This window comes from Aspergillus pseudodeflectus (assembly GCF_044049435.1).
Source record: "Aspergillus pseudodeflectus strain CBS 756.74 chromosome Unknown BJX68scaffold_66, whole genome shotgun sequence".
In the NCBI taxonomy this organism is placed as follows: domain Eukaryota; kingdom Fungi; phylum Ascomycota; class Eurotiomycetes; order Eurotiales; family Aspergillaceae; genus Aspergillus; species Aspergillus pseudodeflectus.
The window spans coordinates 113403-136327 of record NW_027263842.1 but is presented as its reverse complement, the minus strand read 5'-3'; the positions used below and the strand labels follow the sequence as shown (position 1 = coordinate 136327).

General features: G+C 53.8%; 12 protein-coding genes across 12 annotated transcripts; 6 read left to right on the top strand and 6 right to left on the bottom strand.

Moving 5' to 3' along the window:
* Positions 1-51: 51 nt before the first annotated feature.
* BJX68DRAFT_258552 (uncharacterized protein) lies at positions 52-984 on the top strand (the record flags this gene model as incomplete). Its single annotated transcript, XM_071043542.1, has 2 exons — positions 52-114; positions 160-984. 2 exons carry the CDS (start codon positions 52-54, stop codon positions 982-984), a joined length of 888 nt encoding a protein of 295 aa, XP_070894025.1.
* A 553-nt stretch (positions 985-1537) lies between these two features.
* On the bottom strand, positions 1538-2062 carry BJX68DRAFT_246747 (uncharacterized protein). Its single transcript, XM_071041699.1, has one exon. The coding sequence runs from the start codon at positions 1954-1956 to the stop codon at positions 1576-1578; it is 381 nt and encodes a 126-aa protein (XP_070894024.1). The 5' UTR covers positions 1957-2062; the 3' UTR covers positions 1538-1575.
* Positions 2063-2613: 551 nt separating this feature from the next.
* Positions 2614-3694, top strand: BJX68DRAFT_246745 (uncharacterized protein). Its single transcript, XM_071041698.1, has one exon. The coding sequence runs from the start codon at positions 2699-2701 to the stop codon at positions 3605-3607; it is 909 nt and encodes a 302-aa protein (XP_070894023.1). The 5' UTR covers positions 2614-2698; the 3' UTR covers positions 3608-3694.
* A 1850-nt stretch (positions 3695-5544) lies between these two features.
* Positions 5545-8046, top strand: BJX68DRAFT_271718 (uncharacterized protein; the record flags this gene model as incomplete). The annotated part of the gene is made up of 9 exons (XM_071047021.1): positions 5545-5686; positions 5810-5817; positions 5890-5997; positions 6615-6840; positions 6911-6964; positions 7028-7101; positions 7174-7568; positions 7657-7752; positions 7815-8046. 9 exons carry the CDS (start codon positions 5545-5547, stop codon positions 8044-8046), a joined length of 1335 nt encoding a protein of 444 aa, XP_070894022.1.
* A 599-nt stretch (positions 8047-8645) lies between these two features.
* On the top strand, positions 8646-10512 carry BJX68DRAFT_246743 (NAD(P)/FAD-dependent oxidoreductase). The gene is made up of 5 exons (XM_071041697.1): positions 8646-8825; positions 8892-9388; positions 9500-9962; positions 10052-10125; positions 10200-10512. The coding sequence occupies exons 1-5, from the start codon at positions 8679-8681 to the stop codon at positions 10279-10281; spliced, it is 1263 nt and encodes a 420-aa protein (XP_070894021.1). The 5' UTR covers positions 8646-8678; the 3' UTR covers positions 10282-10512.
* Positions 10513-12417: 1905 nt separating this feature from the next.
* BJX68DRAFT_271715 (uncharacterized protein) lies at positions 12418-13397 on the bottom strand (the record flags this gene model as incomplete). The annotated part of the gene is made up of 2 exons (XM_071047020.1): positions 12418-12927; positions 12993-13397. The coding sequence occupies 2 exons, from the start codon at positions 13395-13397 to the stop codon at positions 12418-12420; spliced, it is 915 nt and encodes a 304-aa protein (XP_070894020.1).
* Positions 13398-13532: 135 nt separating this feature from the next.
* On the bottom strand, positions 13533-14051 carry BJX68DRAFT_187549 (uncharacterized protein). Its single transcript, XM_071037325.1, has one exon. It carries the CDS (start codon positions 13937-13939, stop codon positions 13598-13600), a length of 342 nt encoding a protein of 113 aa, XP_070894019.1. The 5' UTR covers positions 13940-14051; the 3' UTR covers positions 13533-13597.
* On the bottom strand, positions 13533-14769 carry BJX68DRAFT_246741 (cupin domain-containing protein). The gene has a single exon (XM_071041696.1). The coding sequence runs from the start codon at positions 14494-14496 to the stop codon at positions 14023-14025; it is 474 nt and encodes a 157-aa protein (XP_070894018.1). The 5' UTR covers positions 14497-14769; the 3' UTR covers positions 13533-14022.
* Positions 14770-15943: 1174 nt separating this feature from the next.
* BJX68DRAFT_279027 (amidase) lies at positions 15944-17857 on the top strand (the record flags this gene model as incomplete). Its single annotated transcript, XM_071048650.1, has 5 exons — positions 15944-16194; positions 16280-16301; positions 16356-16628; positions 16687-16881; positions 16958-17857. 5 exons carry the CDS (start codon positions 15944-15946, stop codon positions 17855-17857), a joined length of 1641 nt encoding a protein of 546 aa, XP_070894017.1.
* Positions 17858-17902: 45 nt separating this feature from the next.
* BJX68DRAFT_246740 (arylamine N-acetyltransferase family protein) lies at positions 17903-19276 on the bottom strand. The gene is made up of 3 exons (XM_071041695.1): positions 18738-19276; positions 18623-18668; positions 17903-18543 (listed from the first exon to the last, which is right to left on the bottom strand). The coding sequence occupies exons 1-3, from the start codon at positions 19217-19219 to the stop codon at positions 18031-18033; spliced, it is 1041 nt and encodes a 346-aa protein (XP_070894016.1). The 5' UTR covers positions 19220-19276; the 3' UTR covers positions 17903-18030.
* Positions 19277-19757: 481 nt separating this feature from the next.
* BJX68DRAFT_271711 (CoA-transferase family III) lies at positions 19758-21479 on the bottom strand (the record flags this gene model as incomplete). Its single annotated transcript, XM_071047019.1, has 1 exon — positions 19758-21479. One exon carries the CDS (start codon positions 21477-21479, stop codon positions 19758-19760), a length of 1722 nt encoding a protein of 573 aa, XP_070894015.1.
* Positions 21480-21873: 394 nt separating this feature from the next.
* On the top strand, positions 21874-22899 carry BJX68DRAFT_271710 (uncharacterized protein; the record flags this gene model as incomplete). The annotated part of the gene is made up of 2 exons (XM_071047018.1): positions 21874-22137; positions 22207-22899. 2 exons carry the CDS (start codon positions 21874-21876, stop codon positions 22897-22899), a joined length of 957 nt encoding a protein of 318 aa, XP_070894014.1.
* Between the last annotated feature and the right edge of the window lie 26 nt (positions 22900-22925).

Below are 22925 nucleotides of genomic sequence, written 5' to 3'. Positions count from 1 at the left end.
TGCCCGCCCGGTATGCTCACCGGGTACCCAATGGCCGACACGCCGGCCAACATGTTAGGGCTGAACAACAGCGGCGGAATGGAGTTTATGAATCTGGACCCGCTGTTCCAGAATGTACGCCCACTGGGCCATGCATTTGACTGCAGTAACCCACCCCAGCTAACGCCTCAGACTCTGACCGGAGGAATCACGCCAGAGGAGGGATTGCCCATCAACTTCAACGTCTTTGAGTCACCACAGCCCACGGACGATGCCGACTCTGGCAATCTTCCTCTGCAGCAGCAGCAGCAGCAGCAACAGCAACAGCAGCCTCCGCCACCACCACACCGAATACCTCCCCACATGCAGCCGCAAATCCCCTTCCACGCGCAGTTCCGAAACCCCTACGGAATCCCCATCCCAACAACCAACCGTATGAAAGTCGATCGCATCCGCCGCAACTCCGCGCCGGAACTGAACCTGCACGAGCAGGAGCGGCAAAACAAGCACGCGAGCCGTCGCGCCTCGCACAACATCGTCGAGAAGCGCTACCGCATCAACCTCAATAGCAAGTTCAAGAAGCTGGACGAGATCGTCCTCTCCGGGATGGACGGAGACATTGTTTCGGATATCGCCAACGCCAATGGCAGTTCCAACTCTGCGAATTCAAACTCCGAAGGCGCGGCATCTGCACCCGTATCCGCCGTCACGACCCAGTCCAATCGGACGCCGCCGCCCAAGGCGTCGATCATCGATAGTGCGTTGAACTATATTGCGAGTCTGCAGCGGGAGGTTCAAACCTTGAAGCGGAGACTGGAGGCTTATGAAAAGGGAGGCGTTACGCTCCAGCTACAGGCCGCTGGGTCGGCTTTGCCAGACCTCGCTGCTGCAACTGGATCTGGAGATGCACAGGATTTTACTACCCACGATGAACATACCAACGACGCGTGCGAAAGCGGCTCCGTGAAAAGCGAGTCCCCTTTTGAGCAATGGACTAACGAATGACCAATTTTTTCCCCTTTGGACACAGTTGAGGCCGTATGCCAAGGCCTGATATCTTGTTTTCTCCACCTACATGCCCTACACTGTTTCTTACATCGAAGCTCTGGCGTTCTAGGATACATTACGTGATTGCTTCAGTGGTCTGGTGTCTTGGTACTCATGGTATGACAACTTTTCTTTTTATTCATTTAGCTAGGAGTTGGGGTCTCTGTTGATGTTTTGGGATAGATGAGGCCCTGGTGGCCATGTTATATCACGGCCGAGCGGGAGAGCAGGAGAAAAGCGTACGCACGGTACCCGATCGGATCTATAGCGAGGAGTTCCGGTCATTAATTCTCTAATAATGATTTGATAGACGTAGAGTTATTGCTATCATGGTACCAAAATGGATACACCGCAGTTTTGTTGCTCTTATTGGTATCATGACCACTTCGTGTATCGGCTCTGCAGAGCAAGAACTAGGGTTAGCACCAAGGTTAAAACGCGATTAGCCTCGCCATAACTTGTTTCCTCTTGTAGATAGGCCGTCCAATTATGTTCATATATTTTTAAATAAGCTCACAGTACATACGCAATCCCAAATTCGCATGCTCTTCAACTCTGGGTGCATGCGTCAGTGGCGACGTCGGAGTCCGTCATAAGCCTCCGGGAACACCCCCTCCAGGTCAGCATTGATCTGTGAGTGCCACCGGTGCTGCTGCGTGTACACACCCATGATCCAGATATTCTCCACATTCGAGTGCCGCTTCCACATTCCACGGATCTCGCCTTCGCTGCCGTCGCCCCATGTTGCGTCGAGGGGCGACGCGATTTCGAGTGGGGTTTGGGTGTGTTTCCCATCGCTCGTGCGAACATGGTTGGGTGTACCGCGAGGAGTAGACGTCCCGCCGAGTATCTCGGCCGCCGTGTCAACGACATTCGAGCCAGTGAACCCTGTGCACCAGATAACCGCATCCGTCTCAATAAACCTCCCATCCGAAACCCGCAGCCCCGTCTCCGTATACACCACGGGCTCAACACCAGCCCTGAAACTCACCTTCCCCCTCCTCAATCAACTTCGCTCCCCCCCAAAATCCACATAATGCCCACCGGCGCGCTCAAGCAGATTATGCATAAGCGCGCATGCTGGATCCCGGCTATCCAGAACGGGGAAGCCGGTAGCGGCGAGGTTGGCATACCGCTCCGGTTCATTTGCTGCGAAGGCTGCGAAGAGATTCCGGACTAACTGGCGGTCTACGACGGAGGGCAGGGAGAGGGAGAGGAAGAGGGTATCTGCGTTCTCGACGCCGGAGTCGTAGGCGCCGAGGCTTGTTGCGTGGCACACGTAGGAGAGGGGCACGATGTAGGTGGGCGGCCTGGCGACGATTGGCAACGGGAACCGGGTCTCAGACGCCGAATATGCCGCAGACTGCAGACAGGCATATAAGGGTATCACTATTCACTCGGCTGAGTAGAGCAATGCCGATGTTCTGAGAGAACATGGAGTGAAGGTCCGCTATCCTACCATATCCCAACACACCAAAAGAACCAACTCCTAACATCAAGATAAAAAAGACTCCGCCAACACCGCCTTTGACATCCTCGTCGACTGCCACCCCGAAGGGCGGTGACTGCAAGCAATGCACGTGATCTCATCAGAGCTGTTGCGTTGTCCAGACTACCCTCCTTCCAAGTTGTTCCATCACAATGTAGCTATTGACTTTATTCTACTGATGCCATGGAAGAACCTTTGAAAGACTCATTCAGGCGAGTGGACGTGAATACATGGCTCATCGGCCCCCTAATCCTCCGCTGTTCGAGTGGCTACTCCGACACTTCAACTTGGTTCGATCCTTTTTACGAACTCAGTTTCACTATTACCGATGCCCCTATTCCTCCTCCTCCTTCGGCCCCGATTACCTTGGATGATTCAATAATCCGCTTGGTATATGACGCTGGTGATAGCTCTGCAGTCTGGGCTTTAGGAAGCTGTACTTTCTGCAAGGTCAAAGTTTGCGTTGAGAATACAACGCCAGAGTCCACGACCTTGGCTTTTGTGCATAAACAGCAGCCAAGTTTCAAGCTTCCAACCATATTCTACCAAGCACAATTCAACGGACGGTCTTATCTCTTTCTCAGCAGAGTCACTGGACGAACACTCGCGGATGCCTGGCCTACTTTGGATAAAAAATGGAGGTGTCACTATGTGAACACGCTGGTAGATATCTGCGAGTCTCTGGCAGCGTACAAAGGTAGTATGATTGGTGGCGTTGATGGACAGCATATACCAGAGTCATATCTCATTGCAAATGGAACAGTCGAGAACTTCAACCCTCAAAATCTCCTGGAAGCTTGCCGGACAATGGGCATGGACTGCTCGGAGTTTGTCTTTTATCATGCCGATTTGGGCCCTGGCAATATAATTGTGGAAGAGACTCCCACAACTGGGATGGTTGGAATTATTGATTGGGAGCTTGCTGGGTTCTTCCCGCGAGGATGGATTCGAACCAAGTTTCGAATAAGTCGTGGGCTGAATCTTCCGGAATCGGTTGAGGATCCACATTGGTGGAGATCTGAAGCCCAAAAGCTACTTGGAGAGCGTGGGTTTGAGGACTTTACACAGGAGTGGGTGAATTGGTGGTATTAGTTATCCATAATTGGTCCACATTATCGTACTGTTATTGAACTTCGATGCTAAGTGCTGAGATCGGCGAGGCCAGGGCCAGCCTTCGGCAAGCTAATATTATAAAGACCTCCAGATATACTGTAAGCAGTGGGTGCATAGCTGTACTATCTTCCTCCAGCCATGGATATGAAAAGCCTACAGGCTGGATCTATCCAATTTGTCAAACACATGAAGGGAAAAGCCGCAGACCTGTTTTGTTGGAAGGATAGCGTTCAAGATTATGAATTAGGGTGCCAGGGTGATCCTGAGCACTTCCAGGACGAGCATGAGTCCAAGCCCCCAGGTCAAATTCAGCACCCCCAATATGTTCTGCCAAGTTCTGGATGTTTCTCGCGCGCTGTTGATCTGTGGCTTGACATGAGACCCCCAGAACGAGCCGTCTCCAGATCAGGTCACTATCTGGGGTATGCGAGCAGGACCGCCCCAAGTTCGCGACGGAGAGAAACCCCATTTTACTACCCTGCTCCACCCCTTTCGGGGGCCATGCACGCACATGTATCGAATATTCAATCACTCGACGAAGCCTCGAACCACCCTGTCCAGCGGGATTATATTGAGAGTGACTCCGGATTCCCATATTCTCCTGAAGCAAGGTGACTTCCAAAGGCCCAGAGGAGAGATCAGCAGCTAAAATTATGTTTCAGCACTAGCCGATAGATGCCAAAGTCTACAGTACTCAGACCTCGATCCGATATTCCTCTCAACCAACACCTGTCAAACAACGGTGTCAAATCAGGTAAGGCAATAAGAGCCATGCTGCGAACATCCGAGATGGCTTGGAGTAGGATGAACCCAAGTTCATCCACTGGGTCATCCCAGATGAAATGCTTCCAGCACAATCTCGGGTCTGCTGTAGCAGGAGCAAAGGACCATTGGGGAGATTCAAGCTGTTGCTTCTCTTGAATTGCAATGCTGAAGTGTTGAGCTCGTCACCCTCTATTGGGCAACCCCGGCCGTTGACACCGTTATGCTTTTGGGGTCTCGATGCGAAATGCGCAGTTAAGTGTTGAACATTGCCGACTCGAGAAGCTGGTATCTTGTTTCCTGCAGCGTCACTGCATTCACAAGGATGGACGGGGCCCCTTGGACGTCCGCCCACCCTTTGCCTCAGGGGTTGCAGTTCGTACCTTTGTTATGTCCAAAGGCTCAGTACCCATTTCCGGAGTGGGCTTTCACTTCCGGTTGGTGGTTTCGGCTTCAACAGTGCAATCCGAGCAACGAAGCTACGTCCTCTGTAAGGGAGAGACACCAATGCTGAGTCGCCCAGTCTGCAAACTGCCACTGCAACGAGGTAGACTCGTACCCATATGGGATCTAGTCGCCAGCAAACTTTCCAGTGTCTTCGCCGAATGCCGGGTCAACGGCCTGTTCGCGATTCTCGTTAGTGTCAGTAGTTGTCTCGACTCTGCCGTGTCGACTCTACAGCGGACAGCTTCCGGTGGAGGATGTGCCCGCTGTCAAATCCCGCCCCACCCAGCCCGCTGGCACTGCTATCAGATAATCGGACTGATCGATTTTACCAAGGCAGTCCAAGGTTTGCCTCTTCGCCCACATGATTAGGCGGATGGACCATCTCCTACCCACTTGAGTAAGGATCTTTTGTCTTTCCCTATCTGCAGAAAGCAGGACAAGCCCCGTGTATATGTTGCCCATTTCTTGCGAGACTCCAACGGTTCGTCCCCTGAGACGGTCCAGAGTCCAAGAGCTGTCGAATCGGTAGGCCAACCATTGCAGATCCAGTGGTGGGTCTGGAGCTGTAGAGGCCGGAAGGAATCCCTCACCCACAAGGATGAGCCTCTCTTAAGTCCTTTCGCAGCTCGCTGACAACAAATTCTCTGGGTCTTCGTCATATCCTCAATGCCTCGTCGCCGGTGAGAAATTCTTCACGCGAGATGTCAATGTCACCAGAAGCACTGGCAGCGCTCCTTGCACAGCCAGCCCTGGCGGCGCCCTCTGGGGTTACGCCCGAGTTTGAACAATCCCCCAAACGACAATACTCTCGCGTGGGTGGTGACGACTGTCCGTACCGTGGTAACCACGGTATGTCTGCTTTTACGATTGTTCGCACGGGTGTGGCTGGATAGGAAGTTAAGGGTGAAAGAGGGTAAGTAATGGTTGATCTGGCTGCATATTGCACGAAACTGACTGCAGCACTTCTTCTAGTCTTAATGGTTTGTGCATATGTATGACTCTCCTCTGAAAGGCCTGTGTGGATACAGTCTAATCTCTGACCTCGTTCATAGGGCGCATATTGGGGCATGGCGTATGCGGGCTACGCAATGATCTATACCCCCGGGTACTACGCTCACACCTGGAACCTGCACAACGGGGATCTCATCAGACCTCCTTATGTGCGTATATAACCGTGGAGGAATTGGAATCTAACTGACGCATTGCACCTGATTCTCATCTACGGATGCTGCTACTAGATATAGTTCAGATACCATACAAGAGGTGGACGGTGTCGATATGCCCATCGCCCTACTATCTCGGCCAGCAGTGCGTGACAATTGAGTCTGCCGCCCAGCGTCCGGCGCCACTGTTAGAGAAGGCGCAAAGAGCCACTCGTCACCCCCAGAAGAGCCTCAGTTCACTCCAAACCTTTCCTCAAAGACCATTTCCAGCCTTACCGTTACTACATCGTCTAGCGGGGGTAATTCTTATATAACCTCATTCGATTCCGACGCTGCAAGTGTCCTCTACCGTGAAGATGCCTCCACCCACCCTGGCTGCACACTCTGATGGTCAGAGCCGTTGCGCAGAAGCAACTAGATGGTCATATCATGGTAGAGAATGATCCAGGTAGATGGCGGAGTGGCAGATGTGGAAGTCCATTCCAGACAGCGGAACCCTAACCACGGTTTCATCCCAGTGACGCAATCGACAGCTTCCCCGCATGTAACCGTCTCAACAGCAATAGCACATTCAATTTTTTTTCCAGGCCCTTTTCTGCAATCTAAAACCTTAGCAAGAGCGACAGATCAACCCCCGCCGAGATGCACTCATCATGGCCCCGGTCAACATCCCAACAATCACTCCTCCGCCCCCAGGAGTGACCCCGAACCGGAACCACGCGCGCTTCCGAACGACAAACCTCATCATCGCTACCGTGGGCATGTCCCTCTCTACGATCTTTTTAGCGATGCGCATATACACCAAGGCGCACTTGCTGCATCGGTTTTGGTTGGATGACGGTGCACCACCCTTGCACTTCAATTTGAACGCTGGAAGGAGAGTAATGGCTGACATGTCGGCGCTTGGTAGTATTTATCATCATCGCGTGGATTTTCTCGTTGGCGACGCAGATTCTTATCCTCTGTATGCCTTCTCATACCCTTTGGAGGTATGGCACAGCTCCAGCTAACCATCAGCATAACCCAGGGGCGTACTGGCACGCCGGCTACGGTCTGCACATCTGGGACTTTACAGTCCCCCTCCTGACAAAATTCATGAAGGTGCGACGATTCTCCCTCTTGCTCAAGCCAAATAAACCAAGGAATTCACTAACCCAGTTATTCTACGTGTAGGCGCTCGTCGCCACTGCAATCCTCTACATCCCCAGCCTGGCCCTCGCAAAACTCGCCCTGCTCCTCCTCTACCACTCGATCCTCTCCCCAACAACACCAACAAAAACCCCGCTATACCTCCTCTACGCTCTCGGCGGAGTAATAATTGCCTACAGCATCGCACTGATCCTCGCCCTAATCTTCGCCTGCCACCCGATGGCGCGCGCCTGGGACGCAAACGTCATGCATGGAGATTGCATAAATCGGAATGCCGTGTATCTGGCAACGGCGGTCACGAATACGGCGAGCGATGTTGTGCTTTTAGGGGTGGCGATTTGGATTGTTAGTCGGTTGCGCATGAGTAAGGGGATTTGGGTCCGTGTGGGCGTGTTGTGTCTTTTTGGGGTTGGCGGGGTGTATGTCTCTTTACCCCATTTTTCCGTCCACGGTTTTCGTTTCTCGTACTAGAATGGGCTAACAGTTTCTTCTTTTTGTTGGTGGTAGGACAACCGCAATGAGCATAGTCCGCGCCGCAACACTCATGCCGCAGCTTACATCGCCGGACAAAACCTACGGGCTTGCGGAGGCGAGTATCTACATGTACGTCAAGACCATTTGCCCTCTCACCGGCCATCACCACATCGAATCGCTAACTCTACCAGTCTCATCGAGGCGAACCTAATCATCCTGTGCGGATGCCTGCCATATCTCCGCCACTTTTGCCGCCGCCATGCCCCACCGTGCTTTAAAAAGCCATCCTTTGGCTTGAGGTTTATCAAAAGAGCCAAGAGGGAGCAAGAGAGGCATCAGGCGCTTGGGTCCGCGAATGGGGCGGAGACTGTCGTGGAGAGGACTAATACTTTGCCGGGGGGTGAGGTGATTCAAGTGGATTGAGACGAGGTGAAGTTGGTCTGTGTATATATGGGTTCTTCTATATATTTTATATATATTATAATGCAAGTAGGCGGCTCAATGGGTCGGATGTATGTTTCATAACCCAATATGGCGAGGATTTCACCCGGGAGGCTTCCGAGTGAAGTAGAACCTGGACCCGATACCAGGTATAATACGGAGCAGAGGACATCTCCAAAATCCACACACTAGGAAATGCATGCATGCATGCATCGGCAAGCACGATCCGAGCTCCCGTAGTAGTAGTAGTAGTAAATCATGGAGGACACAGGCCTGGCATAAGATCTCTTTCCTTGGGACTTCCCTTGGGGTATGGGGGCGTACTAAGCTAGCATTCAAACTTATGACTAGTAGTAACTAGTAGTACCTAGTACTAGTGACCGCCCACTCGGCCACTCCCACCATCCGGGCTGGCGTGGCGACCCGTAAATCCGGACCCCGAGGACTCGGCTCGGAGATAAGGCCGGATCTGATCAGATAAGAACAGCCGACACCGGATGGTGGGGGGAAAAGACTTACTCCGGCGCGCATTTAAGGGTGCGAATCGCGCCCCAAAGTCTCTCGAGAATCTGAAAAATACATATCTATCGAATCAAGTCGCTATAACTGTCGACATGGCAACCACACTCAAAAACGTCATCGTCGTGGGCGGCTCCTACGTGGGCAAAGCGACCGCGCAGGAACTGGCCAGGATCATCCCCAGTACGCATCGCGTGCTGCTTATCGAGCCGCATAGTCATTTTCATCATCTTTTTGCATTTGTATGTCCCCCCTTTCCACTGTCCTGACTTCCACAATAAGAAAGGGTAGTTCTAATGTCGTGACAGCCCCGCTTCGCCATCCTCCCAGGCCACGAACACAAAGCCTTCATCCCCTACACGAATCTCTTCACCTCACTACTCCCCCCCTCAGAGAACAAGACGACAAACAACACCGTAATCCAAGCACGCGTCCTCTCCGTCCACCCACACCATATCACCCTCGACCGCCCCTGGCCCGAGTCCCCAACCTCGTCGCCACAAATCCCCTTCGACTACCTCGTCCTTGCAACCGGCACCCGCCTCACCGAGCCGGCGGGGATGCGCGACAACGAGAAAATGGCCTCGGTCGCGTACCTGCAGAACCACCAGAACGACATCAAGAACGCACAGTCGATTCTCATTGCCGGAGGCGGTGCGGTCGGCGTGCAGATGGCGACGGATCTCAAGGAGGTGTATCCGGACAAGGAGGTGACCGTTGTGCAGTCGCGCGACGTGCTCATGCCGCAGTATCATCCGGCGCTGCATGGGCTGATTAAAAAGAGGTTCGATGAGCTTGGTATCAAGTAAGTGCGCTCCGCGACCCTTTGAGCTTACTTGTACACTTATACCGGTGGAGGGGAAGACCGGTGAGGGAAGAATGGATGGGGATGGAGATTGCTGACTGGGATATCCAGATTCATCACGGGCTCGCGCATCGCAGTCCCCGAAACCGGCTTCCCAACCGAAACCCCGTTCGAAGTGCAACTAACAAACGGAACAAACCTCCCCTCGAAATACGACTTTGTCATTCTTGCGACAGGCCAAACGCCCAATACAGAACTCCTCAATTCCCTCCCGCCATCCACATCCACATCTCCCCCCTCTTCCTCCTCACAACCAGAGGAATCCCTGCTCAACCCGGACAACGGCTTCATCCGAATCCGCCCAACCCTTCAATTCCAAGACAAAGCCTACCCGCACCTCTTCGCCGTCGGCGACATCGCGGATACCGGGCTCCGCAAAGCCGCGAGGCCGGGCGCCGTCCAGGCGGGTATTGCAGCGCGGAATATCAATGCGCTGATCCGCGGGGAGGACAGGGATAGGCCGCTGGAAGAGTTCCCGAGGCAGCCGGCGGGGATTCATTTGAGTTTGGGGTTGGTATGTGCTTCTCCTGGTTCCCTTTCAGGCTTTTCTATTTTGTTTCGGTGCTTGGGTGTGTGTGCAGAGTTGAAGGCTAACGAGGGTAGAAATACAACGTCGTCTTCCGGAACCCGGATGAGGCGGCGGGACAGACGGAGCCGACGATTATTGAGCGGGATGAGTATGCCCCCCTTTCCCATCTGATATCTACACGATATTGTCTCCTTAGGATTGTAGCGCTAACGTGTCTACTAGCGGCCGAGACGACATGGGCGTTGAAGGGTGGTGGGAGCGGATGGGGGTCAAGATCCACAAGCCGCAGCAGTATCATCTGTAAAGCGGCATCCGTCTAGTAATGTACCTGGCTTGACGGACTGTTTTGAGGTAGATAGATGTCCTGATTAATAGAGTGCTGGCGGTTCGTATGTGTCTATTGGCTTTTTGATGGTAGCTACGGTCTCATTCAGGGCAATTGTTGCGGATTGAGTATTAGCAAGATAGATGATGTGCCAGACATTGCACGGGGGCACAGCGAAGGAACGGGATACACTAAATAATAAATATCTACTGGTAGGTGTGTGAACACCTCTAATTACGCCTTTCCATAATATAGCACAGCTTATGGTGTGATACTTGAGTTCAGTAATATAATCAGCACCGTCTAACCGTCTACAGGCAGCCACGAGATGGATTCTCAATGGCTAGATTCCTCAAACCAATAGCGATTGTGATTCTATGCTATATGAGCCTAGCTAGCATATGAAAGATAACAATAGGTGTATGTTAACTCCAGTAGCTAGTGCAATGAATGAGTAAAGTAAGAAAGAGCATCAACAATCGAAGCTAAGCCGTTGGGAAGGAGTGTGGACAGCCACGAAAAGGTCCCAATAGACCTAGCCTGCATTCGAAGGGCCCGGTGGATCCAAAGGAGGGGGCGAATTCGAAGTATCAAGTGAATTCGAATGACCAGGTGAATTTCCAGCACCAAGTGTATGCGAATGACCAGGGCAATTCGACGGGCCCGGGGAGTTTGAAGGACCAGGTGAGCTCGAGCTGGAGGTATCAAGAATCTGCTGAAAGTTCAACGTGTTCTCCCAGGTCCGCATCAACTGCACCACCCTGCCAGCCATGGTCCTCGTCTCAATTTGGTAATTCATGTTGTGCTGGACTCCCAGAAAGGCGCGCCTCCAGAATGTCCATCGATTAAGGGTAAGCCCGGAATCTGTCTGCTGCCCGGCCCCGGCAACGAATGTTCCGCCGGCCTGATTGAAGGGGAGGCCGGTGTCAATCTTGTTGAAGAGATCGTGGCCGTTCCATAGAATGAACTGCGCGACCCCGCGTACCCGGCGATCCGACATGTTTGTGGAGTCACTCGGTTGGCCAGACAGGCCCACCTCGAGTGTGTCACGAAGCATCCTCACCATGTATGTAGGAGGAGCGTCGGGAGTCGTATACGCGGCGAGACGGGCGTAGAAGGCGTAAAGATTGGGCAAGCGGAATCCATCCCCTACCGCTTCTGCATACCAACCGTCAGCCACTGATACTTTTCCATCAATCCCGGCTGCAAAATACACTTACGTTGCATCGACATACCATCAAGGCTGTCACCAGGATCCTTCGCCTCCCACGTGTACCCCTTGTAGAAAGAATCGACACGCATCAGTCTCTGCGCCAACCGCGCCAGTCTGACGTGCCCAATGTCGTCAAAGGGAATCTGTCCTGCGAGATACTCAAACACGTAGAGTGAATCCAGCTTGCGAGTCCGGTCTATCAGAGTGCCTCTGGGTTTGGTTCGTTCAAACATGCGCAGAATCCGTAAGGCGGCGTGGTCGACATCCAGCGTGCTTCCGACGCCGAGGAATTCCCTGAGTATCTGGGCCAGCTCAAGTCGGCGGTTGACGTTGCCGACGCCCGAGATTCGTCGCAAGAACTCCTGGAGGCTGCGCGGGGGGGCACTTATGGCCAGTTCGCGGAGACTGCGCCGGGGCGTCGGCTGGTCTGCTGGGGCTGGAACTGGCGCCACCAATAGATGGCCCTCGTAGTTTAAAGTGAGCGTCGATTCGGTCAAAGGCATGTTGAGTAGTAGTAGATGATATAGTAATGACGGTATAAAGACTGATATTGAGAATGGGTATGAACTGAGAAGATGCGGAATGGGAAGAGACTGCCGACCGAAGATTGCAAAACATCAGTGTGGACGAATATGGCAGCCCCCCCAGGCGCACCTGCCCAAGAAGTCACCCACCAACGCCATCTCCAACTTACCCAAGTCGCCCTGTCGGGGATCTCGAGTGTCGTCAAGTTGGTCGCAAGCCTTCATCTCAGAATGGAATTCAACCCCGAAACAAAGGGATCGTTCGTTTACTGTCAACAACCAGCACCAGGAAACGGTGGGATTCGACGTCGATCAGAGACCACGAATCCTGATACTCGTCACGGCTGACCGTATAATAAAAGGCCCAAGCCAGCACGATTAGCTCCCAGGCGCCGAGTGCGTCAACTGCACTCCCGAATCCGGTCCCTCACGCCGGCCCATGCCAACGACTCCCCATTCTGGAGCTACAGCTTGGGAAACGAGATCCCGGAGACGATTCAAGATTGAAAACTCCACCTTTAGCTTGACCGCGTGCACGCAAGAGTTTACCGCTGCCTGCAGGTAGGACATATTTGCCAACATGACGGCGATAGATGCGATGTCGAGAACAATAATGAGGATGTTGGCGAGCGTCAGATGCAGCAGGACAGTCCTTTCCTCTGTCGTTTGAACGGGAGGGCCGTGTTGGACAGTGGACACGGCGGTCTCGGTCGACGATGGCGCAGACCATGTGCGCTCGTGGAGGGGGGAGCGCTCGGTTAGATACTTGTGTGCCTGGACCATGTACAGAACGCAGAGAGCTGTCTCTTGGATCACAAAGGCCACGAGTTGTACTCGGCCCCAGGTCGTGCTGAAGTCGGTCAAGTTGGGGTTGGATGGCCTCGCTTCCTGTTGTAGGGAACTGTATCAGTTGCCGTCTGGTAGAGCGCTCTAGGACAGGAGTTGGTACGCACGGACGCGATGTCCATTATCAGCCCTGGGAGGAGGAGGATAACAGAGGTAGATACGAGCACGCGCTTAATGATTCCGAGCACCGGCGCGCCGGGCATGAGCAGGTGCAGTCTCGAGTAGAGGACCCAGATCTGCGCAACCACCATGATGGCCCATGCGATGAAAAGCAATGTGCAGGCCGGTACGCCCTCCGGCCAGAGGCAATATTCCAAGAGGAGCTCAAACACGGAGGTTAAGATGGCACCCCATGCGACCAGTGCACAGGACCAGAAATAGAATCCCCGCCGCCGGTTAAAGACGAGGAAGAGCGAGATGGTAAGCTCGACGCCCAGGTACCATGTAATACCGTACAGACCAGCAAGCGCCAACGAGATGGGCAGATTGTTGAGGCCCACGCATAAGTTCATCCCAACCTAGCATCAACTTTTGTCTTCGCCAACTGCTGTGTTACCAACCCGGTGCAGCTTCAGTACACCGAGAAAAAGGACATGCCTGCTCTTTATATGAAAGGCACTCTGCACTAATGGCGTTCAATCACATCCCCGGACCGAACCGGGCCATTAAGCAACAGGGCCCGGACCTACCATGGGGCCCATCGTTTACCGAATCAAGGTCCATGCCAAGGCAAACTATGTGCGGTGAAAAGGAGCTTTCCTCGTTTAAGCCTACAGAGGGCACCTGGGCAGCGTACGCCGTGTCGAACAAACAAAGAAACCAACAGGATGAAGTGGATCGATTGGTGCTGATTCGCCCAACTCAAAATCAGAGACTCGGAGGATGAAATTTGAGGCAGTTCATAGGAGGATGGTGGCTCGAGCTGGTCCGTCTGTGATATATGGCACCTCAATGATGGTATTCTCCAATGGACTAAAGCGTAACATTGCCGTGATCTACAAGACCAGCTCTCCCTCGATGCGCTTCTCAGCACACGCGCCACAATCAACCACATTGGCTAGTAGCCTCGCACCATCCACTCATCCGCCACCCACTTGTACCCAGATCCACCACTAAATCTCCACTAAATTCCCCATCTCATTGCCCCTTGGCCCCCTCATCCGGCACCCACCCCTCCTCCGCCATCTCAAACGACCCAAACTCAAACCCCGGTGCGACCGAACACCCAACAAGCGTCCACTCCCCGAGCGTTTTGGCCGCCTGCCACTCCCCACGTTGAATAACAACCTGCGGCCTCTGCCCCTCCCAGAGATCCGGTCCGAGAACATGTTCCCGAATAGGCGTTCCATCATTCCAAGCCAGTGAGAGCTGCAGCGGCGCGCCCGCGTAGTAGTGCCATGCTTCGACGGCGTCGAGGACCCGGTGCCAGTGGCTGTTTCCCGAGGTGTTGTCGAGGAGGTAGTAGATGTAGGTGCTTGCGGCGCGCGAGGTCGTCTCTGTGGAGGAGGGTTTGTCGCGGAATGTCTCGATGTAGTAACCCTTCTCCGGGTGGGGAGTCAGGTTCAGGAGGGAGATGACCTCGGCTGCTGTGCGGGTTTTGGGGACTGTCATTTTGATGGATGGTGTTGGTTGTGTAGCTGCGAGGTGGGGGTTTTCGGGCTGGATGCACAGTCGATCGCGACTCTTGGTTCGTTGATCTCGCTTCGATATTCGAGTCGTTGTAGAGAAGAAGAAAAATCGTTGGCTTTGCAAATTGGTATGACGCGATATCTGGCGTGATTGCAAACGCTTCAAACGGTGTACCGGACTCTACCCTCAGAAGGTCAGCAGAGATGAATTCCTCGAAAATCCACACCGCCAGAGCGATCGCGGGGTCTAGTCCAGTTCTTATAAGCATAATCACAGCCCCGCGACAAGGGACTAGGCAGCCGCTAAATATTAGGTCTTATTTCCGATCCGAAAACCCCGCTGACGCGACTCCAGCTCAAACGCGAACCGCGAATCCCATGTCAGCCGCAGGATTGGGTTGAGTGGTGGGGCCGGAAAATGGAGATCAGGATTTGGAGTTTGATTTCGAGAAGGATCTGAGGTAGTTCAGGTCAGGGTTATGCATGGGTTGTGCAAATATGGTGTTGTTCTTGTCTGTAATGCCCTATACGTATAGGCTTACGAGTCTATTACGAGTATACTATGTAACAGTTCAATATTGTCTGTTGCTGCACAACCAAGATCCATCCAGCGACGCAAAGAGCCAGACTGTGCCTGGAGTGGGGTTATTTGACTTGCAATAGATCTTCACTGTACCGGCTTGGACCACGGGCGATCCCGCCCGCTGAGCCGAGTACCTGGAGTAGCCAAGTTACGTCGGTACTCGATCCGCTGCAATTTTGCTGGCAGCCAGGCTATACCCTACCAGGGTCCGTAAATACCAATTTCGTCTCGGGGGTTCTAGCAGTTGGCTATTTTGCCATATCCTCTGGCATCGCGTCTACATGAACACGGGCATCCTATACGTCCTTGGATCTATTATACCTATCGCGCGTTGGTCTTGGAGAGCTGACTCTCGCACAGTCATGGAGATGATCAAAGTCGATTCCTAAGCATGTTGGGTACACGGCGCCAGTGACCTTTTACAGCGACCTGTAATATTGGTTTCCAAGAGGCATTTACTCACCGGAAAGCGTCGACTCGGGGATTACCTGGCTGGTAGTTGTAGAAGGAAATCAGCTGCTGTACAGATGGATCCAGGGTTACCTTTCCAAAGTCATTCACTGGGAAGTGGTTCCCAAGTCTGGCCTGTTAGATCTCGGGGCCGCCTACCCAGCTGAAACGCGTGCGAGGAGCCACGCTGGCACACGCATCCGTGGACAAAGTCTTCCGCAGTTGCCCCGAACTCCCCGGCTGATGAATAGCGATGAAGTTGTTTATCGGATAGACGCGACTCATAATCTAATCCGAACATCGCGCTTATATACATGTATATCATCGAGCCTCGATACCTTTTCCATCTCAGCTCGATTTCCTCGCTGTTTAGGTTGAAATCGGGATACACACCATCATGGGAAGCGTCCGCAGCTGGGAAGCAATTGCGGCAGACAAACGGTCTCTTCGGGACAGAGCCATCCAGCCATACACCGTATCCGACCTGGACCAACGGCATCCCCGAGTGCATAATGTCCATGAGCGCTCGCGCATTGATGATCTGGTTTCACAAGAGATCACCGATATACCGAGTGTTCCCGCTCTGCTCGAGCAACTGAGGTCAGGGAAGTACACGGCTGAGCAGGTGACTCTTGCATATATCAAAAGGTGCGTACCGCGTCAGTGTGTCCACCAATAGGTCGAGATGTTTGGCCAGATGTGAGGACCTGGAACGCTGACATTGGGTTGACAGGGCGGTGGTGGCTCATCAGTTGGTACGCTGTATTGTTCCCTTCCTTTGGTACTCAGATCCGTTAACTATGGACTAGACCAATGCCATCACGGAAACTGTCTTCGAGCAGGCACAGTCCCAGGCCCGTGCCTTGGATCATCATCTCCAAAAAACTGGAGAGCTTCATGGGCCTCTACACGGCATCCCTGTGACTGTCAAGGATCAGTTCAATGTGAAAGGGTTGGATACTACGCTCGGATACGTGGGCCGTTCATTCTCGACTGCGACTGAAGATGCAGTCATTGTACGGATCCTCAAAGACATGGGCGCGGTCGTGATCTGCAAAACCAATTTGCCCCAGACCCTCCTTGTATGATCCTCGCCCTGGCCGCTTCCCATGGGAATATTCGGGTTAACTATGATTGCAGTGGGCTGAAACGGAAAACCCGCTTTGGGGCCGGACAGTCAACCCGCGGAACCCCGACTTCATCCCTGGTGGATCTTCTGGTGGTGAGGGTGCACTGCTGGCTCTACATGGGTCCATTTTGGGATTGGGATCGGATATTGGAGGAAGCATTAGGATTCCTGGAAGCATGAATGGAGTGTATGCCTTCAAGCCGACGGTTAGTTCTGCCTCTGTGGATTACTTGTTGCAGTCATCTCTCCAGGGCGTTGCAACCGCTTACCCGTCAGTCACAGAGTAGCAGGTTTCCAGCCATCGGAGCGCCGGGGCCTATGGAAGGTCAGGAACATGTGCATTTCGCGTTTGGGCCCATGGCTCGTGATATGGAGTCACTGTCTTATATAAGCCGTCTGGTCGCGGACTCGGAGCCCTGGGAACAGGACCCAAAGTGTGCTCCGCTTCCTTGGAATGAGGCTGTTTTTCAGGAGGTACAGACGCGCCCTTTGGTGATTGGATTGATCATCGACGACGGCGTTGTGAGAGTGCATCCTCCTATTGAAAGAACTCTCCGAGACTTGGCGACCAAACTCAAGGAACAGGGCCATGAAGTGATCCCATGGGACACATCAGAACACCTTGCCTGTGCTCAACTCATGGATCAGTATTACACCGCAGATGGGTTTGAGGATATCCTGAGAGACATCGACGCTGCCGGGGAGCCAATGATCCCCCACGTGCAAGCGATGGCCGATCGAGCCCAGGGGAAAGCATTGCCGGTGTATCAATATTGGCAGCTGAACAAGAAGAAGGCGGCATTGAGGCAAGCGTACCTTGGGAAATGGACCACGGCTCGCTCTCCCTCTGGAAAGCCACTGGACGTCCTGCTAGGGCCGACAACTGCTCATACTGCTGTTCCGCACCGGAAGCTGCGATGGGTGGGCTACACCAAGGTTTGGAACTTGCTTGATTACCCGGCCGTCAGTTTCCCTGTGGATCAAGTTCGGAAGGAAGTCGATACGAAGCGGGATGATTACCAGCCACGCAATGAGCTGGATGCTTGGAACTGGGGCCTGTATGATCCAAACACCATGAATGGTCATCCGGTCAGCTTGCAGGTTATAGGGAAGAGACTTGAAGAGGAGAAGGTTTTGGGGGCTGCAAATGCCATTGAGAGGGTATGGAGGGGGGAGAAATAATGGGCTAGTCAGCAATTGTTACTTTTTACGACTTCAAGTCACTTTGTCCATGTGTACAGTAATCCATACTGGAGAATCCTTGAAACATTCTCAATAACGAGGATCAGTGTCTTTGACCATTCATTACCTTAATCTGGACTATGCGATTCTAAGATCCTGGCACTGCAACGGGACTACCGAGATCGAATCTCAGAAGACAGCCCGCGAACTCCCTCGACCTCGTGCTCGTGAAAATGCATATCAAAGTATTTCTCCAACGCACGCACCCTATCCTCTTCCGTATTCAATACCTGGACCGTCTCGGTCTTCCCCTGCAACACCCTCTTAACCTCTTTCCCAGCAAGTATATAGATCCCAGCCGGTTCGACGCCATTCTCGTCCAAAATGACACGGGTACAAGCAAGTTTCTGCGTAAACAAGATCGACCGACTGGTGCTTGTAAAGAAGTTCATCATGCCAAAATCCTGGAAGAGGAATTCCACTTCGGAAAACGAGTATTGTGCGATCCAGGGGCTCTGTGGGTCGTTGCGCGCCTGGTAAATCCAGACCGTCTGTGTATGGTCCGCGAACTCGGCGAGGGGCCGCTTGATCAAGGACATTTCGCTCGGCGAAATCAAGGGTTGTGCGGGACCCTCCTGTAGACGTAGAGGGCTGGTAGGGGTATTCCGGCCCAGACCAACGTCGACCTGTATAGTGTGGCCAATTCGATCAGTATCCGTCCATTCATTATTTCGACTGGCTGGGCTGGAATCGGTGCTGGCATACCATGTACTTTTGGTCGGCGATGGTCACAATAAGAACCATGTGGCTTCTGTTTTCCTTGCGTCAGCGACACGAGACAATATCCTTGATGCAGGCAGCCCTGCCGATCACCACTTACAAAGAGATATACCCTTGCTCAGCAGGATCCCCCTTGACGACTGCACGGCTCACGCGGCCCCCGGTCGGATACACATTGTAGCCCAGGGAGCGCATAACCAGATACAGGAGATTCGTACTCTCCATGCAGTATCCATCATGGCCACGGACAACGAGCTTCTCGAAGACGGAGGATGGATGGATGGAGATGGAATGGTGGGTCGAGTAGTGCAGGGCGGTGTTTCCCCAGGTAATGGAGCCGAGATGGCGCCGTTGCAATGCAGCGAGGGCTGTCAGGGGGTCATGCTCGATGGCCGTTTGCAATTTCGTTAAGCGCGGGTGACTGTTGTCCGTCCGAGGGGCTCCGTCGTCGGCATATTTGATGCGCTGGAGATATTGTTCTAGCTGACCGGGTCGGAGGGTCGGAGGGTAGGGTGGCATTATGGACGATATGGCTGTGTTACGACAAGGAAAATGCATGCCGCACCAGGATGGATCCTCCATTATATACACATAGACCCGTACGTTTGTCTCTTTTTTTTACTGGGCGGAACCCCTGGTGAGGGAGGGGGGTGGTGGCAAGGGTTTCCACCAGAGCAGCAAAGATCTCATTCTGCTCCACTTTACTGTATCCCGCTGATACGCGATTTCCCCGCCCAATCAGGACTATTCGTAGTTGACTCACATTTCTTCATTCACATTAGGCGAGTCCAGTCAGACATCCTTTGCATCAAGCTGGGTGGGGGTCAGGGCGATGAACCAGTGTTGTTCGGAATCTGGATGAAAGCAACAGTAGACCATCGGACCCCGAGGGGTGGACAATCGTCAGCAGACAATCTTTGAATGAGCAATTGACACAGGTTGAATTGTCCGCGAAGTATCTGCTGACCTACGGGAAATACATCCATGGAATTGGGTCTCTTGCACAACTTGGTTTAATGGCAATGTATGCTCGAGAAAAAAGCAATATGATCTGCCAATAAGAAGCTACCCTGTATTGCTCAACCAGAGTCATGCTGGCATCAAGTGCTTTATGCGCTGGCTAGACCGAGCGAGAAAAGGATCGAAATTCGTGGTGGCAAAAGGGAACTGGCGGACTCGTCCACTTGGGCGTCGTCTTCTCATCAGCATACCTGACCACAGGTCCAAGCACACGCAATTGGTCACCAAACACCGAGTTGGAAAAGTGCACGTAGTAGTCTTCGTTCTTCACCAGGTCGCTGTTCTCATCCCAGGCCTTGATGATATTGTAGTACAGCGGGGCAACATGCGCATCGCTGGACCACGGCGCGAAGCAATACTTTTCCTGGATCTTCTGCACCACATCCCGTTGGTACAGTCCGACATCCGGAGCTAGTGTTGCCATATTGTAGGCTGCGAGTGCGGCATGCCCGTGAAAAGAGCCACCAACCTTTGCGCGGTCCCGGAGGCCGCACATGATGGTCAGCGCCGTCAGAATGCCCGTCGACATATCCGAGATGGGCAGACTCGGCAGCACTCCCTGCCCCCTTGGGCAGCCAAATGCCTGGCCCATCACGTAGGAGCTTCCTGCGGCTGCGTCCGCCACTTGCTGCCACCCGGGCCGCTCGGCGTAGTAGCCGTCCGGACCGTAGCAGTTCTCGTCCACGTAGACAATCCCTCTGCCACGCTTCTCTGCCATTTTCTGCGCGTCCTCGAAGCCGAACCCACGACGTGCGAAAGAGCCCAGGCGGTACCCTTGGATGATTACATCGGCTTCTTCGAAAAGCCGTGTCAGGCGCGCGTGATCGGCGGGATCGTCAAGGTCCAGATCGATTGTAACCTTGCCGGCCATCAGAGAGGAAGGCTGCGCCGGCGTGTAGTCCTTGAGCTTGGATGAGTTGACGCGGATGACCTCGGCCCCCATCGATGCGAGAGCGGCGCCGGCCGCCGTGGCGGCAATGATGCGCGCCAGTTCAACGACTTTGATTCCAGCCAAGGGGCGTTTGTCGGCGAGCTTGAGGGGAGGCGTCGGGGGGAGAGACGGACCGCCTCCGCGCTTTGTATAGTTGACCAGTGGATGCCGCGCGAGGGACTTGCCCATTTGCGTGCCTCGCCAGCTCTCGGGGGAGAGCACTATCGAGCCGGAGAGGCCGTGCTCAAGCATGAGCTGTTCGAGTTCGCGCGCACGATATGTGCGCACGCGTTCGCCAATCAGCCTGTAAGCATCATCGTTTGACCGCACAGTCGCTTCAGCGCCCCTCGTAATGCCGATGGTCTGTAGCATGGCCCACGAATCAAGCGAGCCATGAAGCTGGAACCACATTCCCTCATCAGCGGTTGGGTAGATGGCCGTCGAACGATAGATTAAAGAAGAGCCCGACTGGCGGTCTTTATCCCATTGAGGCACCGCCGGCAGCGCGATAACGGCCGGGCCTGTCTGTCCGTCCACTGTGACCAGCCCGGGAGTGGCTGGATACAGTCCTGCGTGGTTCGTGTTGACGTACGTCGTGGCGCTGACAGTCTCGCCGCGAAGATGAAGGAGCTCAAGACCCACGATACCGACCATTGCATGGAGTACTGCTGTTACAGCCTGTGCCTTGATCGGTCCGGGGATGCAGGGGAGGTCGTCGCCCTCGAACTTGACACCGTCAAGCAGACCTTGATCCTGCGTAAATCCCGGCGTCTTTGCAGCAAAGACCTTCAACAGTCGCCTACATTCTTGTGGCACTGGCGTGAAACTTGTGTCGGCGTACGTCCCGGGACCGTAGTCGTCCCGCGACTCTGTTGGCGCAGCGGTGGTCATGTTTTAGATGGCCTTTGTGGATAGGAGAAAAGTCGGCGTGCCAGCTTTGGCGGGTTATGGAGCACTTGTATCACTGCACTCCAACAATGACGACTGACCCTCGGATTATACACTGAACTTCATAATACCTAGCCTACCTAATGACGGTCACCGTCTCGCCCAATCGCGGATCTCGGGGAATCTCCGGGAGACCCATTTAGGGGAGCAGGGTTAACCCGACTCCCCAACACTAAACGCCCATAGCTCAACGCATGCAAGCTGCGCTCTGATTCCCTCCTGGTGTACATCAGCCGCGGCTTAGAGGAGGAAGCCCCACGAATATGTGGTTATCTATATCTCCGACCCAAGTGTCTGTGTCTGTCCGACGGCGCGGATTCCCATCATAACTTTCACCATGCAACAAGACATCAAAACGGTCGCCGTCATTGGGTGCGGCGTTATCGGTGCCAGCTGGGCGTGTCTCTTCCTCTCTCGGGGCCTGAAGGTCATCATTTTTGATCCGGCCCAAGGCGCCCAGGAAGCATTCAAAAAATACCTTCAGGACGCTTGGCCTGCGTTGAAAGCATGCATACCCGACCGACAAGATACCTGGGCGCAGAACTACAAGTTTGTTGACGACCTGGAGTCGAGCCTAGGACAAGTCGATTTCGTGCAAGAGGTTCGTAGCTACTGACCGCAGCCCTGAAAACAACAGCACGAAGGTGGGCTAATCCGAATACCCCTCTAGAATGGACCGGAGCGCCCCGAATTCAAACAAGAGCTGATGGAAAAACTGGACCGGTACACCAGACATGGCATCGTCATCTCATCGTCTTCTTCTGGTCTCCCGGCATCAGGCTTCATCAAGCTGTGCAGCAAAGACCCGAGTCGCATCCTGGTCGGCCATCCATTCAACCCACCACATCTCGTCCCCCTGGTCGAAGTGGTCCCCCACCCAGGAACCAGCACGAGCGCGATATCCACGGCAATGGACTTGTACAAGTCCCTTGGCAAGCGCCCCATTCTCCTCCGCTGCGAGGTCCCCGGTTTCGTCGCGAATCGTCTGCAGGCCGCAATCAACAGCGAAGCATACAGCCTCGTGAGTCGCGGGATTGTCTCCGCCGAGGATCTCGATACAGCGGTGACCTCGGGTCCGGGCCTTCGATGGGCTTTGACAGGTCCATTTGTTACAAACTCGCTGGGCGGGGGTGGAGGGCCGAATGGGTTCACGCAGCGCATTGAGCGGCTTGGGCCGGCGATTCGGGGCTGGGAGGAAGATATGCTGGAGCACCGATTTGATTGGAGTAAGGAGAAGCTCGCCGTGCTGAATACGGAGGCGTCGAAGTGGCTGGGGTCGGTTGATTGGGACGCCGTTACCGCGAAGAGGGATCAGATGTTGTTACAGTTACTGCAAGCAAAATCGCGGGACTCTTCAGTGTAAAGCGCGGGCTTGGCCACATGGTGCAA